Raw genomic sequence first — 17,995 nt, 5'->3', positions numbered from 1 at the left:
CTCTGGTATTAGTTTCCCTGCTGCCTGCTGATCAAACTGCTAAGCTATGATCCTGTGTTTATAATAGTAATATCCCACTTCTGGCACTAAGTTCAATGTTAGAATAGACTGGTATAAAGGAAAAACATTTCTAGGTGTCTCCTTTACTCTTACATTATTACTTCTAAAACTAAATGTGTGGTAGTTTTTCCCACACCAAACAAGTCTCAGGTTCTCTGGACACCAGCTGGGGATCTTGTATTTTAAATTAATCCTGATGTTACCTACCTGGATAGCATCACATCCAACAGGTTAAGGGATCAGTTCTACAAGTGCCTGCTGTTCAGATGCCATCTCAAACCCAGGTTGTTATCTGTGATTCTGACCTACTGGTTGTAATTCAGAGGTTTACAAAACCCCCCTCCTCAGGCTCAATTAATTTGCTAGAGTGGCTCACAGAAATCAGGAGAACATTTTCCTTACTAGATTACCAGTTTATTACAAAGGACATAACCAGAAACAGCCAAATGGAGAGATGTATTGGGCAAGGTAAATGGGAAAGGGCCAGAGCTTCGGTGCCCTCTCTGGGTGCACCAGTCTCCCAGCACTTTTGTATGTTCACCAACCTGCAAGTTCTCCTTACCAGTCCTTTTGGTTTTTTATGGAGACTTCACTACCTGGCATGATTGATTAAATCATTGGCCTTTTATGATGGAACTCAGTCTTTAGCCCTCCCCCCTCCCTGGAGGTTTGAGGTAGGAAATGCTGAAAAGTTCCAACCCTTTAATTACTTTGTTGTTTCTCCTGGCAATCAACCCCCATCCTTTGGAACTTTCCAGAAGTCACCTCATTAACATAAACTCCAGCAGGAGCAGGAGTACAGGTGTGCAGGAGGAGGGTGGTACAGAGGTAGAGGGAGAGAGAGAGAGAGAATCTTCGGCAGGCTCCATGCCCAGCACGGAGCCAGACATATGGGGCTCAGTTTCACAACTCTGACACCTGAGCCAAAATCAAGAGGCCCATACTCAACTGACTGAGCCACCCAGGTGCCCGGAAAGGGACTTCTTGTGAATAACAAAAGGCACTCCTTTCACTTTTATGGCTCTTACCTTTTAGGTAATTCTAAGGGTTTTAGGAGCTGTGTGCCTGTAATTGGGACAAAGACCAAATATGTATTTCTTATTATAAATCACAGCGTTACCACTAGACTATGCCAAGGTAACAAATAAACCCTAAATTCGTAGTAGCTTAACACAACTAAGGTTTATTTTCCATACTACATGTCCAGGGTAGATCACGGTGGGGTAAGGATTCTGCCTTACTTAGGTGCTCAACAACCTGGGCTGACAGAAGATCCACTACCTGGAATGGTACTAATCAACAAAGCAGAGGAAGAGAAGACAGGATGTTGTGCATGGCGCTTCTATTCTTTGCTCCCGCTCCTGTCCTATTGACTAGAACTAATCAGTTAGTCCTTGCATGTAAGGAAGCTGAAAAATTTGGGGGGAGAAGTCAGAATATTCGGTTAGTTCTACTTCCTCTGCCACAAATTTATACAAATTCACTTATTCTTCTCATATATAGTTAGCAATGTTACTACCATCTGTAGCAAGGTATAGATTGATATACAAAGATGAATTTCAGGTAATATTCTTTGAAGCATTTTTTTGACTTTTCTTGATAAATACTTCTAAAAAAATTGTATTGTGCTCTTAATCTTTCCAAAATAAAGTGTTTAAGGTTGAAATCTTATCTCTAGGCTAGAATGCAGTAGTATAAAGAGCCATTAATCTTTACCCATCACAGTAGATACTGAAGTAGTATCAAAGCTTGCAATATGTAATTCTTGAACAGGCTGTGTTACTTTGCTGAGATAATGTATTTTGTAAATAATGTTCAGTTTATATTTACAGAATAGCAATAATGAAAATTTTCACCTTCTATTTCACTAAGCCTGTTGATATCTATTTTTAATTTGAAAAATCCCTTAGATTACATATCTTCTAAACCCATTCATGATCTCCTGTCAAAATATGCTAAAGACAACATATGTGATTTTCTGGATGTAAACGTTACAAAAGTGTAAACTGTCTTTCCAGCTTTTTTTCTTTTGTATTAATTACTGGCATTGAATGTTATATACTACTTGTCAGTACCAGTAATGGAATGGTTTTGTGGTGTGGATATACTGTGCTTGCTTTCTTTGGTTTCTTGGTTCATAATAAGATTCATCGGAGCTAACAGGCAGTGTGTTGGACTTGAAGTAATGAATGCCTTTTAATGATCATAGCACAGAATTCCTTAAGGTTGGGTTAAGTGGAAAATTCTTCACAAGGACATTATTTAGCAGCATCAACAGCAAGTAATTTTATGGATTAGTGGCACCAAGACAGTGATGTCCGACTTCCATGGGCAGATGACAATTTTATGAACAAATTTGTGTAATTTCAAGTAGGAATCCAGTGATGGAAAGACTGATAATGACCATTTCAGTCCTTTAGAATTGAAAGTCTGCCAGTTTGAAAGGTCAAATGACATTTGCTTGGATTGACATGGAGTGACCCATTGTTGACTTGTAATATCTATATAAAGCTTACTGTGACTTTAAAATGAGATTTTTGGGGGCACCTGGATGGCTCAGTCGGTTAAGCATCTGCCTTCAGCTCAGGTCGTGATCTCAGGGTCCTAGAATCAAGCCCTGCATCAGGTTCCAGGGAGTCTGCTTATCCCTCTCCCTCTGCCCCTCCCCCTGCTAGCGTGTTCTCTCCCTCTTAGAGAGAACGAGTGGGGAGGGGAGGAGCAGAGGGAGAGGGGGAATCTCAAGCAGACTCCCCGCTGAGTGTGGACCCCAGTGCAGGGCTGGAACCCATGACTCTGAGATCACGACCTGAGCCAAAATCAAGAGTTGGACACTCAACCAGCTGAGCCACCTGGGCAGCCCTAAAATGAGATTTTAAAAAACTCTGCTAATTCAGTATACAAGTGAGCATAAATGCTAACTTATGATTCTCTTTCTTTTACTATAAAAACTTTGAAATGCCTTACAAATTGCTTTTATTGCACTTGATTGAAAATTTCTAGCTAATCATAATTTCTAGAAAATAAAACATTACAAATTTCTCTAATATGTATGTAGGTATTCATAAGTGAAAAATGCCATTAAGCTAATTTCTCAACATTGCCTGTTACGTTGAATCTGAGCAGTGTGATGTTGATTATAATGAGAGAAACTACAACAGTTATCATGAATTGTTTTATAAGTGATCTAATAATGGCACACCTGGGTGGCTCAGTGGGTTAAGCATCCGACTTGATTTCAGCTCCGGTCATGATCTCAGGGTCGTGGGGTGGAGCCCCATTTCAGGCTCCCCGCTCAGCAGGGAGTCTGCTTGGGATTCTCTCTCTTCCTCTGACACACCCCCTGCTCAGTCACAAACTTCCTCTCTCTCTCTCTCAAATAAATAAATAAAATCTTTTTTTAAAAAAGTGATCTAATAACTTGTAAACTGTAAAGTGTTTATATATATCATAGCAGTCATTTTTTGTTTTTAATATTTTGAAGGACCTAAAGCCCAGTAATATAGTGGTAAAATCAGACTGCACTTTGAAGATTCTTGACTTTGGACTGGCCAGGACTGCAGGAACTAGTTTTATGATGACACCTTACGTAGTGACTCGCTACTACAGAGCACCTGAGGTCATCCTAGGGATGGGCTACAAAGAAAACGGTCAGCAAACACTATTTACTTGAAATACTGTTATTTGCTTTTGTTTATCAGATTTCTTATGTAAATATTTAAGCTGAAGTGCATAGAAGTTAAATGTATCACTGAAATGTTTATCACAAGTTTGAAAGTAACTATAAATTTTGTCATAAATGTTTGGAAAAACTTGGGGCCCCTGTTTATTTAAATATAAGTACATAACTATCAACACTACAGCTGGATAAAGGATTTGTTGCAATGGCTCCTAAAACAGAACATATGCCATTTGCTTGCCTATAACTTGAAAAATGAGTATTTCTAACGGGATCAAGGAAGTATATGGTGGACTGACAGTTTATCTTTAGTAATAATCCTACTTTGCATTAGTGATATTTGAACCTATTTCTAAACTTATGAAACTAAAGTTATAGCACTTAATGTAAACTTTAAGAGCTACAGTGAGGCCATTCTGCAAAGCTGATGGATAATTAAGGTGATCTTTTGGAAGAAACAGTGTTTCATCATAGCCTTGTGTCCCACCTTAAAGAAATGGCATTATTATATGTGGGTATATTCAGTTAAATATTTCAGCATTAGAATCAAGGTTGAAGAAAGTGATCAGGCATGTAGTTCACGTATTTTTTAAAATGTTATATATATATGTACATACATGTAATTTAAGAAGTTTTGTTGAATCTCTGATATTTAGGATATAAATAAATCTACACAGGATGATAATGGACTTAAACTGTTAACTTTTGAAATGTGGTCATTTCATCGAAAATACTCCCTAGAATAGGACCTAGATTTTTTTTTTTTTAGTAAGGAATCTGGAACAGTAGTTCACTTTGAATCAAGAAACTCTCTTACTTCAATCTTCAAGATTTTTTTATAAAAGACAACATTGAACTGAGGATTTTAGCTTAATTTCCTTTGCTTTTCTGAATTAAAAACAAGTATTTAAATATTTATGATTATTCTTTAACGTGCTGTTTTTTCTTACTCTCTAAAATTGTTTTATACCTTAGAATTCAGTGAGTTGGATTTAGTATTAGACTCTTGAGAAATGAGACTTCCAGTGACCATCATGAAGATTACTTTTACATTTGCTATAAAGCTGTCAATTGTCACAGATACTGTGTCACTCAGTGTCCTATAAATGTGATCTTGGTGATAGCTTCCTACCAGAAATTAGCACCAAGAGAAACTATCATAAAGAATTGACATGCTTTCCTGTCTTAGATAGGAATTGTATAGATCACTTTATTGCCCATTTTTGCCTCAGGAAACAAAGTTAAATGTAATGCTTAATCATGATAACAATAAGGTTAAACATTAGAACTTCCTTCTTTCAGTAACATCCCACTCCCACTTGTTTTAACAACTTTGTTTTGTCTTTTATTGCAAGCTACCGTAAAGCTTTATTACAAACTGTAACATAATGGAATATATTTAAACTGCCTAATAGACTAAGCAGTGAGACCATTTAAAGCTAGTTTTGTGTTTGAATCAGGCACACCATATTTTGAGGAAGTCTTCACTAACCCAGGCAATATCTTCTCATGCTTGCAACTTTTGAGATTTGTTTAAAAATATGTTTTTCTTAAGGTCACCTACATAAATAACGTCCTGGATATTTAAAGTTTGCTGTTCTCTAAAATCTATAGGGAAATTTATTGTGGTAGATTTATTCCAAAAATGAAAACCCTGGAAAAAAGTTGTTCTCTGAACTGGTTTACGAGTATTACCTTTTCCTCTAAAATTTTATTCTTGAAAGTTGGCTCCTACAGAGTCATATGAATTTTAATATGAAATATTAGAGAAACTTCAGTTCTACAGGATTTCCAAAATTTATTCCCACCTTTGTTACAAAGATTCTGTAATGAGCTGCAGTCCCTTTATGAGTATATTAAAAAGTACAGACTTCTAATTTCATAAGTCCACCAGCATGGGCACTTCTCCCTAACACTTATTTCTTCCCCTTTCTTTTTTTGCTCTTAAAAAGGACCTTGAAACTTCAAAAGCAAATGCAAGTTTCTAAGGCTTTCTTTTTAAATTGCTTATTCTTCCCCTCTTCTATTAAACTGTAACCACCTACTCCCCTTTTTTTAAAATTGAAGTATATAGTAGGCATACAATATTATGTTAGTTTCAAGTGTACATCATAGTGATTCAGTCTTTATATATACATTATGAAGTGATCACCACAATGGATCTAGCTACCTCCTCTCCTTTTTTTTTTTTTTTTTAACCAAATTTTCAAACCAAAGATATAAAATGTCAGGGTATATTAGTGAACCAGGTGGAGATTTCCAAATTGCCATTTTCTTTGTCTAGCAGATTCTTTTCCAGCATTGAGAGCTCCCATTAAAAGTTGATGATCAATAAGTCAACAAGGAGACTCCATGTACATAATAAATCTGTGGGAGCTTTCATATCATATCCAACTAAAACTAACTTCTTAAACCAAAGCAGTTTGGTTTTATGGGTTTAAAAAACCATAGGTGGAAAACATATAAAATATACTTCTTTTGTGAAGTTTTCTTCATTGATTATTTGTTCATTTTCTATGCACTTGTTCCTTTTGGGATAATAGGGTAAATGTGTCATGACATTGCCAAGAAAACAGTAACTCAGTTCAGAATAAACAGGACTTCTCAAATAAATTTACCCAGTTTGAAATCCAGTTTGAAAATTTCTGAAGAGCTTTTGATTAACTTTTTAATTGTAATGACTCATAGAAACACGTTCTTTCTGTTAAATATTTTAATATACTAGGTTATTTCTGCTCATGCTTTTTTCTTTTTTTTGACTTAAAGAGAGAGTATAATGCACAGTTGAACCTCAAAATAGTGTCAAGATTTTATTATTTAAATTTTGCTGCCTCCTGTTCGTTTTCAGCCTTATTTGAAAAGATGTGTTCGGTTCTGTTTCATATTTTATAAACAGTTTTTAGAGACAGAATGTATAGGTTTTTCAATTACGTGATTTCTGTGCATAGCTCTCACTTTAAAATTAGATATGTAGTTAAAAGGCTACACTTCACATTTGCTTTTGTGAATCAAAGCATTTTGAAAAATATTTTGTGTTTTAAATTATTCCATTAGCTAAAATTAAAATCACTTTTTTTCTTTTTGTGATGTTTTGCAGTTTTTATATAATGCAGTCATATTATGCTTCTTTGATTTTAACGACCTTTTGCTTTGCTTTTCCTTCTTTTGTGCTGCAAACATATAGTGGATTTATGGTCTGTGGGGTGCATTATGGGAGAAATGGTTTGCCACAAAATCCTCTTTCCAGGAAGGGACTGTATCCTTGTGCTGCTGCAGCAGTTAAATTAGTTAGGTGATGAACTTCCTTATGTTCTCTAATGAAAATAAATATGGTACATTCATATATATGGGTTTCTTTAAACAAATGTAAAGTTTGTGGCTGTTATAGTTCAAAAATTGTTGAGACAAGAAGCTGAAATATTTGTAGGCTGCATCTGGCAGTAGGACATACAGTCTCTGCTGGTAGTTAGAGCACATTCACTGTCATTCATTTTTATTTTATACTGCTTTCTATAATTTTAAAGTATACATGGTGTATGTGATTTTTTTTAATGTTTAAATATTTTTTTTTTATTTTAACCAAAATCTTTATGTTAATGTCATTGCATTTTGTTTTCAGTTGACATTTGGTCAGTTGGGTGCATCATGGGAGAAATGATCAAAGGTGGTGTTTTGTTCCCAGGTACAGATCGTATCCTTATCTTTGGCCTAAAATGTAGTTTCTAAAGGTCAAAATGTATGGTAGCACTTCAGTTTGGTCAGGTATAATGTATTTTTGTCTCTCCCTAATAATGAAGTATTGTTAAATTACTCTTTCAAAATACCACCTGCTATTTGACATAGACTTTCCTTTCCCTCATTTATTGTTTTATATGTTAATTCTGACAACTTCTCAAGTTAATTATCCACAATTACTTGCCAGCTTTGAGTTGATTTATTTAACCTAAATCAAAAATCATGGCTTGTATTAAAATTTCTAATAACTATACACTTGAGTAAGTCTAGAAGTACTTAGGACTTAATATGAATTTTAGAATTGTCTGTTGCTTCTGTTCATCCTTTTGTTTTATTCCCCCAACCACCTCCTCTTTTGTTAATGTTCTGTGTGTTTTGTGTCTTTTGGTTGTTGTCTCATTGTTCAACATAACATACTGATTTTTTCATCTGAGAATTTTAGCAGTAGTAGTTTAATATTGTGGTGAGTAGATTTGGATTCATTCTTTTTGTTTACCTGACTAGTTTCAGTATTTATATTAACAGTGATCTGTTATGTGTTTATCAGTTAGTAACACTTAGAATTGGTATAGGGAGGAGGAATGGGAAAAACCATACTCACTGGGTTATAGTAAGAAAGTTTGAGTTAGTCTGCAGGGAGGACTTGGAGTATAAAAACTAGGATGAAAATGACCGGGAATCTTAACTTCACAACTTACCAAAACACAGACTCATTGTCTTAAGTTTCAGAGCTTTAAAAACATTTTAATTAACATAAGCTAAACAAAGAATGGCAAAAGAAAATGCCACTTTTGTTAAAGCCATCATTTTTATTGCTACTGGTTATTTTCTGTTAGTGCAGAAAACAAAAAAATATAGGACAGATTGTAAGAAATATTTCTTATCCTCCAGGAAATGTATTCACATTTTCTGATAAGCTGGAACAAAAGACAGATTTTGTATTATAGAATTGTGTATAATTTAAATTTAGAGTCCCTGTAGGTAGTAATTATCATTATTTCTTGAGTCACTTACCATTTGTATTTAGAATTTGTGGGTTTAAGCTTCTGTTTTAATGGTAAAATCAGTATTAGTAGACACACACACACACACACACACACACAATAAGGTTAACAAAGCTTATTTATTGATACTTTCTATCTACAGTCATTGCCTTTTACAAGGTGGCTATAAGACAGAAGATTTATAACTGCCACATTCTTTCTTAGCATTTTTTAAATTGCCGTTTTCTTGTTATTTTAATATAGATATGGCTAATGTGTTGAACATTAGATACAGAGTATTTTTCTTAGCTACTTGATATTAGATATTGATCAGTGGAATAAAGTTATTGAACAGCTTGGAACACCATGCCCTGAATTCATGAAGAAACTACAGCCAACAGTAAGGACTTATGTTGAAAACAGACCTAAATATGCTGGATATAGCTTTGAGAAACTCTTCCCCGATGTACTTTTCCCAGCTGACTCGGAACACAACAAACTTAAAGGTACTTTTTATAAATATGTATATTTAGTCCCATTTGGGATGTGTGTGTGTGTGTGTGTGTGTGTGTGTGTGTGTGTGTGTGTGTGTGTTTATGTTCTTAAGGGATATAACCCAGTGTTCTCTCGGGGTGGGGGAAAAAAGAGAAAGGTTTTAGTTAAATTTTTGTTATTTTATATTTTTTTGTAGTTCTATTTTTTTAATCATATGTATGACCTGATTTTATAGTAAAATCTATTCTTTTTAAAACATATACTTATTGATAAATGATAGTTTCAAGTTTCTAAAATTTATGATAATTTAAAAACTTTTATGAAATACATGTAAATTAACATCTTTTTTTTTTTTTTTACAGCCAGTCAGGCAAGGGATTTGTTATCCAAAATGCTGGTAATTGATGCATCTAAAAGGATCTCTGTAGATGAAGCTCTCCAGCACCCGTATATCAATGTTTGGTATGATCCTTCTGAGGCAGAAGCTGTAAGTTCTTTTCTTAATGTTTGAAGAATATATTGAATTAAAGTTAGGTTTGGAGGAAACTTTTTAATTTTAAATAAAAATATACATAAATGATTATGGTGTTTTTCTGTTTTTGCATGAATAGTATCTTAAGTTAATGAGCATATCCAAGCACCCTCCACACAAAATAAAGTTACATCCCACTATTTCTTGCCTTTTTGCCTTGGTACATGATGCACTAGAATGTTGAGCACTTTGGGAAAACATTCTGACTAGTTACAAAACAAACTGTTGTGTCCAAAGCATAGCACAATTCTGTGATGTAAATGTGACAATTTCAAAAACTAGAAGAAAAGAAAAAGAGTAAACATCTTTTTTCCTATCGTGAAAACGTCATCCAAAACTAGTCTCTACAGAAGAAGGCTGTTGGTGATTGGTCAGTGTTGGTCTAATAATGATGTATGTTTGAAAGTCTCTGCCTGGCTAATAATTCAAATAATTATAAAGAATTTATATACTCCCAATAAACTGACTCTGTTATTGTTGCCTTGTGTTTTTCAGCCACCACCAAAGATACCTGACAAGCAGTTAGATGAAAGGGAACATACAATAGAAGAATGGAAAGGTAACATTCACCAAATTCTTAGAGATGAAACTGGAAGAGCTTATGGATCTTTATGTTGATTTATTCATGTGAAGGAAATTAAAAATATTTTCTATTATTCATAACTGATATTTGGTAAAAACATTATTAACATTTTTACAGAAGTAGAAAGTAAGTCTCCTTCTGTCCCTGACTTAATCTCAGTCTCTCAGGTTTCCCACCCTGACACGATGATTTCCGGAATTTTTATGTTCTTCCATAGTGTACAGATGTACAAACTTGTGTTTGGTGTCTCCCTCTTTTCCTCTCCCACTCTGTGTTAATCACAAATGGTGGTATACTGTGCACACTTGATTTGTTGATATAGTCATTTATCGTTGAGATTGTTCTGTCTTGCTCCACGTATCTGGCTTATTTGGTTTAATAGGTGATTAGTGTTCTGTTGATGGCTGTGTCACAATTTCTGTTTCCAATTCCCTCTTGAAGAGCTTTAAGTTGTGTCCAGTCTGTTGTTACAGACAACTCTGCAGTCTTCTTGTGCACGTGATAACATGCCTGTAAGAAAAATCCTACAAGGAGATTTGCTGGGCCAAAGGATATTTTTCAAGTATTTCCAAATTACTCTCCAAAGAAATTATAGCAGTTTATACTTCTGTCAGCATTGTGTAGGAATGTCTCTTTTACCCCCGCCCTCACCAACAGAGTGAGTTAATTTTTAATCTTTATGAATCTGATATAGTAGTTCTACTTTGTGAATGTGGGTAAACATTAATAATGCACTGACTATCATAGAAATGTTAAAATATTTCTTTCTTTAAAAGATTCCCTGGATCACTGGGGCCAGACAATTTTTAGATCCTGTTTACTTCCATTTGATTTGTTGTCATTTAGTAGTTTGACCACTTTTAGCTACGTGACTTTGGGCAAGTCACTTGGTCCCTTCTTTACCTGATCTTAAAATGGAGACAAAAGACATGTTATTAAGAGCTTAAGTACCTAAATAGTTGGAAAGGCTAAAGGTAGTGGGGAGGTATAAACCTGAACAAGTGATCCATCTATGAATCTATTTGGGAAGAATGAATTTGATTCTTTTTTCTTAGGAATAACCAAGATTAGTTTTCTCTGAGTTAACTTTTGGGAAACATATAGACTCTCTAGAGCCCACCGGAATGATAGAATTGGGTAGAACCTAGTACATCTGTATATGTAATAAGTAATGTACAAGAATGTAATTGTGGACCAAAGTATGTATTAAAATATCTTACCTGATATTTTTATATATCATTACATTTACAATAGACATTTATGTGTTTCTTGTAATCTTAATCAGCCACTAATTGTAAAACACATAATTATACCACTAAAACACTACCAGTTGCACTACATCATGGATTATAAGATGCAACTCCATTTCATAGATATTAACTGGAAAAAGTGCATCTTAAAATTAGTGAAACATAATACAGTTGACCCTTCCATCAGTGCAGGGGTTGGGTTGCTCCCTCACACACAGTCAAAAATTCACATAGACCTTTGGACTCCCCCAAAACAACCGCTAATAACCTGCTGCTTTCTGGAACCTTTACTAATAACATAGTTGATGAACACATATTTTGTATGTTATATGTATTATATACTGTATTCTTATAATAAAGTAAGCTAGAGAAAAAAATGTTATTAAGAAAATCATAAGACAAAAATACATTTACAGTACTGTACGTATATTTGTTGAAAAAAATCCATGTATAAGTGGACCCATCCATTTCAAACCTGTGTTGTTGAAGAGTCAGCTGTATTTTTGTTTGTGTATAAAGATGTATCTGTGATTTTGGATTACTCTAAACATGTTTACCTTTATTCTGTATCTTTTTCTCCTAGTCCAAGTGCAGCTCATTTACCCACAAACTGCCTTTTTTAAGATCTGCTTAAGAGTTTTAGCATTATAATAGAAAGAAAAATCCATTGCCAGAACCATTAGCTTACAGGTTGCTTTCCCTAGTTAGTACTCCTAATTAGCTTTGGTTCCTATGCCCTAATACCTTTTCACAAATGGGTGTTGTTTTCTCTTTTTTAAAAAAATCCTATTTGAAATACTTACCATTCCTTTGTGTTGCTTTCAAGAAAAGCATCTTCCATTCTTTCCTCTATCCAGACTTCCTATTTTTCCTCCTTCTAAGATGAAAAAGATTACCATAGCAAGCACACTTAGCTGTCTTTAGCTCCTTTTCATCCTGACATATCCACTTACTTTACCTTATAATCAGATTCTTTATCAGCTTAAATTAAGGAATTAGATACCTTGAAATTCTTGGAACATTTTCTGCTTGTACATTTTTCTTAGAAGAGGGTTCATTGCTCTTATGCACTTCTCATAGGATTCCATGACCCAAAGAAGATGAATAATGGTGATGTAACATCCACTAGAAGGTTCTTCTGAAGTAGACATTCAGACCCACAAACTGCATCACACTTGACATAGGGCAGGAGGCACATATGGCCTCAGGACAGCATCTGCTCTCTCTTCAGTTGGAGCAGTTCTCACAACAGTCCACCTATACAGAACTCTAGTAAAAAAAAAAAAAAAAAAAAAGATTTCCATGGAGAAATATTGACTGTGATAGCATGTCATGCTTCAAGTCATAAGGATTTGAAGGGTAGCTACCTGCTTTTTTAAAAAATAAAAATGTATTTATATTCCATTCTGATTAAAGAAGCTTCCATACATGCTTGCATTTAAATCTTTTAACAGATATCTGGATAAGCACCTGATGTACTATACCACAGCTCAGGAAATAGATGTGAATAAGACAAATGTGATTCAAGCCCTCACTGAGATAGAACTGAGCATTTGTAGTATGATGTGTAAGATGATATGGTATAGTACAAAATGCTGGTGGAGTAAAAAAGATAAGGCTTCTAACCTGAGCACTATCCTTAATCCAACTTTAGAAACATTAGTTATAGCAGAGATTTTTTTTCTTTTAGTTTAGTTCATAGTTCAGGATCAGGGAATTGTTACTAACACCTTTGAATCTCAGACTGACACTTAAGGGACTCTGTGCCATTGAAAGGACACTATTAGAAATAGTTAACATGTATAAAAATGTTTTACTTAAAACACAGATATCTGTGAGATTGGCTCTCAGACTTTTGAAAAGTTTGTTTTTGTTCACTTCTTTTTCAGAGTTGATATACAAAGAAGTTATGGACTTGGAGGAGAGAACCAAGAATGGAGTTATAAGGGGGCAGCCCTCTCCTTTAGGTTGGTTACAATATAAGCTTGGTTAAGGTTACAGTTTACTTCTTCTGTGGTAATCTTCAGTTTCATGAATCCTGCAGTTTTCCCCCTATTTACCACAGTTCTTGTTCAAAGTTTAAGAAGTATAGGGAATACAACTTGGGTAGTTAAATTTGAAAGCACTGGTACGCTCTTGTATCAATACATCATACTAATATATTGGTAACTGACTTCATAAAATCTACATCTTTTTCTATAAAACTGACATTCCACTGAAGAAGAGAAATTTAAAACCTTTTTCTGTTGGCATTGTTCTCTTTAAAGAAGAATTTTTTCACAGTTCAGTATACTTACCAAGATTTTAACAGTCTTTACTTTGGATGAACTAAGGCTTCATTGAAAAATTTGGTACATGTGATACCAAGTTACCATCTTTCTCATTTTAGTATTTTTTAATTTGCTAAAAGCTAAGGCAGTAACATTAAAAGTGCCATTAGAAATCATTCCATATCTAGGAAGAAAACTGGTTTGCAGGAGTTAAACATTTTCTTTTATCATAAGCTAGCTTATATTTAATTTTAGCCCTTATAAAAGCATAAAGCATTGGGGGAAAAGTTAAATGGCAGGTAACTTGTATATATTAAGTACATACTACATGACAGGCACTGGTGGTTTTATGTACTTTATTTCATTCAAGCCTTACCTAAGACCTCATGGAAGGGATTATTCACATTTTACAGATGAGGAAACCAAAGTTCAGAAAAAGTAAATGAACATAAAATTACAAATACATAGAAAAGCTGCTACTTGAAGAAGCCATGTTTACCAGTAACTTCAGATGGCATGGTTTTTCCAGCATCCCATATGGCCTTTGGCTGGCAGCAGAGACTTTTGGCTACAGATGTTAGGGCAGCTTCAGGAAAGAGATGAAATTTGAATTGAACATTGAAGGCCAAGTACAGATAGGTCTTGAATTTGAGTAAAACAGTGTCATTTTAATCATCCCTCTAAAACTCTTCTACATCTTAAGAAAAAAGAAAAAAGGATATCCTATGGGTAAGACTTTTAACTATAGTTTCAAATGCCCATTTTGTTGTAATATAAACATTTGTTTAAATAATTTCTGTGGCTTTCTATAACATTTTTGGTTATATTTGTTAGTTTTTGTATTTTTTTATTTTTTTAAATCCTTGATCAGGAGTGAGTTTTCCAAATTATAATATAGATTCTATTGAAAATATAAATTGATTTTGACAGCTTTTACCTACAGTTTAGTTGTAACAAAAGCTATATTGTAAATGATTTAATAGCGGACTTAATTGGCTTTGTATTGATGTACAGTAGTAGCATAAGTAAATTATTCATGTTGGAAATTCGAGTGGGATTTGAAACGTCCGTTATTTGGGAGACTTTTATACTTCAGAATGCTATCCTAATGAGTGGTACATCTTAAGTGTTGAATGTTTCAGTAAATTTAATTTCATGAGATAGAGCAGTTGTATCTATTCTTAAAGAAATTGGGTCTTAAAGAACACTTGACTGTGGTTATAAAATAAGTGGAAAGGACAGGACTGTAAGTTTTTAGGTTTCTAGACATTTTCTGGATTCTCAGTTATAGCTTATAGAGAAAAGTGTTAGTGAATCAACCTGTTATAAAAGTATTCAGTTCTTGATTATATGCAAAAACAGAAGGAAGTCTTTGACAAATTAGAATATCAGATAATCACAATACCCTTTCAACTTGATTTTTAAAAATGAGGGGCGCCTGGGTGGCTCAGTCATTAAGCCTCTGCCTTTGGCTCAGGTCAGGATCCCAGGTTCCAGCCCACATCGGGCTCCCTGCTCAGCAGGAAGCCTGCTTCTCCCTCTCCCACGCCCCCTGCTTGTGTTCCTCTCTCGCTGTCTCTCTCTCACTGTCAAATAGATAATCTTTAAAAGATAATAAAAAATAAAAATGAAATATATTTTTCCCACTTTCCTATCTTTATTTTGGTTTGGCTAATATTACAGTGAGTTTGCATGCCTTTGAGGGTATAGAGACTCACTTAAGAGGGAAATGACCCAGCTACCCAAAATTAACCATTTTCCCTATTATTGCCATTCAGATATTTGAGAATTTCCTAGATTGCTTTAAAGTTCGGAAAAAAAAACAAGTACTTTTCTTTTCGTAGGTATTTGATTTTCAGATTAAAAAGTTAACTGTTTAATGTTTAATGCATTTAAAAGTTAGTTTTTGGGGCACCTAGCTGGCTCAGTCCGGTAGAGCATGCAACTTTTGATCTGAGGGTTGTAAGTTTAAGCCCCATGTTGGGGATAGAGATTACCCTAAAAATAATTTAAAAAATAAAATAAATAAAAGTTAATTTTTATCAGATTAAGAAGTTTGGATAAAATGATATTTGGATTAAAAATAGAGGCATGAAAATGTATATTTGGTGGAACCCTTTTACAATTTGAATATTTCAGTACCAGTCTTCAAAGCTAGCCGTGGTATTGTGTACTCTTCAGTCAGAACAGGCACATTCTCTAGTGTCCTAGGGATGGAATTTGAAGTAGAGGGTCAGGCCTGAAGTGTACTCAGTCTGCTTTTTTTATTCAGTTTACCTTGTGTCAACTGCTCTGTCCCTAATGGTTCCATTCTTTTTTATCTCCCAGCCCCCTCAAGATTTGCCTATTCCCATGCCCCTGGCTATTTCCTTGTTGCATTTGAAGACAAGCTCCAGAGGACCTTTTGTATTCCAAAGTGTTTATTGTTCATCATTAGACAGAATAGTAGGATAATTTCAAACACTGAGATGCTGGGTCCTGGAGCAGTGGTTTTCAACCGGCTTTGTTTGTTTTTTTATTGTTAGTCACCATACAGTACATCATTAGTTTTTGACATAGTGGTCCATTTTTCATTGTTTGCATATAACACCCAGTGCTCCATGCAATACATGCCCTTCTTAATACCCATCACCAGGCTAACCCCCTCCCCCCACCCCTTCCCCTCTAAAACCCTCAGTTTGTTTCTCAGAGTCCATCAACTGGCTTTGTTTTTAGCATCCTTGAATGCCTAAAATTCAGCGCTAAAAATTTGGAAACCATTGCTTTTATTCCATAAATGTGTTCTTAAGAACTATTGTATAACTTGCATTATTTAATAAACTCATATTTCGAATGACCCTTATTTAGTGATCACATAGTTCAGAAATACCATAAAAAAGTACTTAACCTGGAACATGAATCACCTTTAACATACTTCCCACCCCCCATGACATTCCCTCCCATTTCCTAACCCAACTCCCTTGAAAGAATTTCTCTACTGGTTATATATTCCTGTTTTTTTTTTTTTTTTAATCCAGGAAATGCTTGTTAGCTATACTTTCACTAAAGGAAACAGTCTCCCCCTACTTTTTTAAAAAAAATACTTATTTATTTGAGGGAGAGAAAGAGTGAGAGCACAGAGGAGAGGGAGAAGCAGCCTCCCCGCTGAGCAGGGAGCCCGACGTGGGACTCGATCCCAGGACCCCGGGATCATGACCCGAGCCGAAGGCAGACGCTTAACCAATTGAGCCACCCAGGTGCCCCAGTCTTGCCCTACTTGATCTGTTTAATAAATCCATATTTGCTTTTATCAAGTATTTATTAGAGTAAAAATAACAAGACTCTAGGGCATTTTAGTGACCCTGGCAAGTCATGTATGTAACCTCATGCAAACTGTGACAGTTGAACCTCTAAGGGCCCTTTCTTGTAAAATGATTTTAGCCTTTGTCTTGGCTTTTGCTTTAAAACAAGATGACCAGGGGGCACCGGGTGGCTCAGTAGGATATGTGTCTTGACTTTGACTTCAGCTCAGGTTTTGACCTCAGGGTACTGGGATGGAGCCCCAAGTTGGGTTCCCCGCTCAGCAGGGAGTCTGCTTGTCCCTCTCCCTCTGCTCCTTCTCACACTCATGCACTCTCTTCCTCTCTCTCTCAAATAAATGAATAAAATCTTAAAAAAAAAAAAAAAATAGATGTACCAGAATACTGTTTGGAGTTTATGGTGAGAAGACAACGTAAGTCATTTTTAGTAGGGCGGGCAGTAGTTTTTAACTTTGTGGGTCATATATCTCTTTGAGATCCTCTCTCCCAACAAAATGCAGTACAGACAGTCTTCCGTGTATTATCAGTATTATTCACGCACAACCTAATGAGCCTTTTCAAAGCCAAGAGGAAAAAACTTATTGACCACTAGAGGTAGCCAGTACAGTATAGGTAGCTTGGTGTGCAACTCTGTCTGCAACTGATTTGCTGTTTTGTTTCTCATAGCACAGGTGCAGCAGTGATCAATGGCTCTCAGCATCCATCGTCGTCATCGTCTGTCAATGATGTGTCTTCAATGTCAACAGATCCGACTTTGGCCTCAGACACAGACAGCAGTCTAGAAGCATCAGCCGGACCTCTGGGCTGCTGTAGATGACTACTTGGGCCTCGGGGTGGGGGGGTAGGGTGGGGGGGGGTGGGGAGTCATTGAGTCATTGATAGAACTACTTTGAAAACTTCAGTGGTCTTATTTTTGAGTGATTTTCAAAAATGTAGAATTCATTTTGTAGTAAAGTAGTTTATTTTTTTTAATTTCAAGTGATGTAATTTAAAACTTAAGTTGTGTTTTAAAACAGCAACAAAACTGTATTGTATTTTTGCTGTAATTAACTGTATAATGTAAACCTAATTATTTTATCATGGTTTAAAATTTGCATATTTGCTTTATCTTA

At 35.1% G+C, this 17,995-nt stretch overlaps 1 protein-coding gene across 4 annotated transcripts in view; it reads left to right on the top strand.

Moving 5' to 3' along the window:
* Positions 1–17,716, top strand: part of MAPK8 (mitogen-activated protein kinase 8) — a 113,163-nt gene extending 95,447 nt beyond the window's left edge. For 2 of the 4 annotated variants that reach the window (XM_025880977.2, XM_073904520.1), the window contains exons 6-12: positions 3,542–3,707; positions 7,356–7,427; positions 8,778–8,960; positions 9,312–9,436; positions 9,977–10,040; positions 13,204–13,281; positions 17,555–17,716. In XM_025880977.2, the coding sequence (XP_025736762.1) occupies positions 3,542–3,707; positions 7,356–7,427; positions 8,778–8,960; positions 9,312–9,436; positions 9,977–10,040; positions 13,204–13,281; positions 17,555–17,700 (834 nt within the window). In that variant the 3' untranslated portion in view covers positions 17,701–17,716. Of the gene's footprint in view, positions 1–3,541; positions 3,708–6,920; positions 6,993–7,355; positions 7,428–8,777; positions 8,961–9,311; positions 9,437–9,976; positions 10,041–13,203; positions 13,282–17,549 lie in introns of all 4 variants that reach the window. The other 2 variants (XM_025880978.2, XM_025880980.2) reach the window with 2 other exon arrangements.
* The last annotated feature ends 279 nt before the right edge of the window (positions 17,717–17,995 follow it).

The sequence above is a fragment of the Callorhinus ursinus genome, unplaced genomic scaffold (genome assembly GCF_003265705.2).
Source record: "Callorhinus ursinus isolate GAN/ISIS: 27379988/994484 unplaced genomic scaffold, GSC_fseal_2.0 scaffold20, whole genome shotgun sequence".
In the NCBI taxonomy this organism is placed as follows: Eukaryota; Metazoa; Chordata; class Mammalia; order Carnivora; family Otariidae; genus Callorhinus; species Callorhinus ursinus.
Note: the sequence above shows the minus strand (reverse complement) of the source record. Positions and strands in the feature narration are given on the sequence as shown.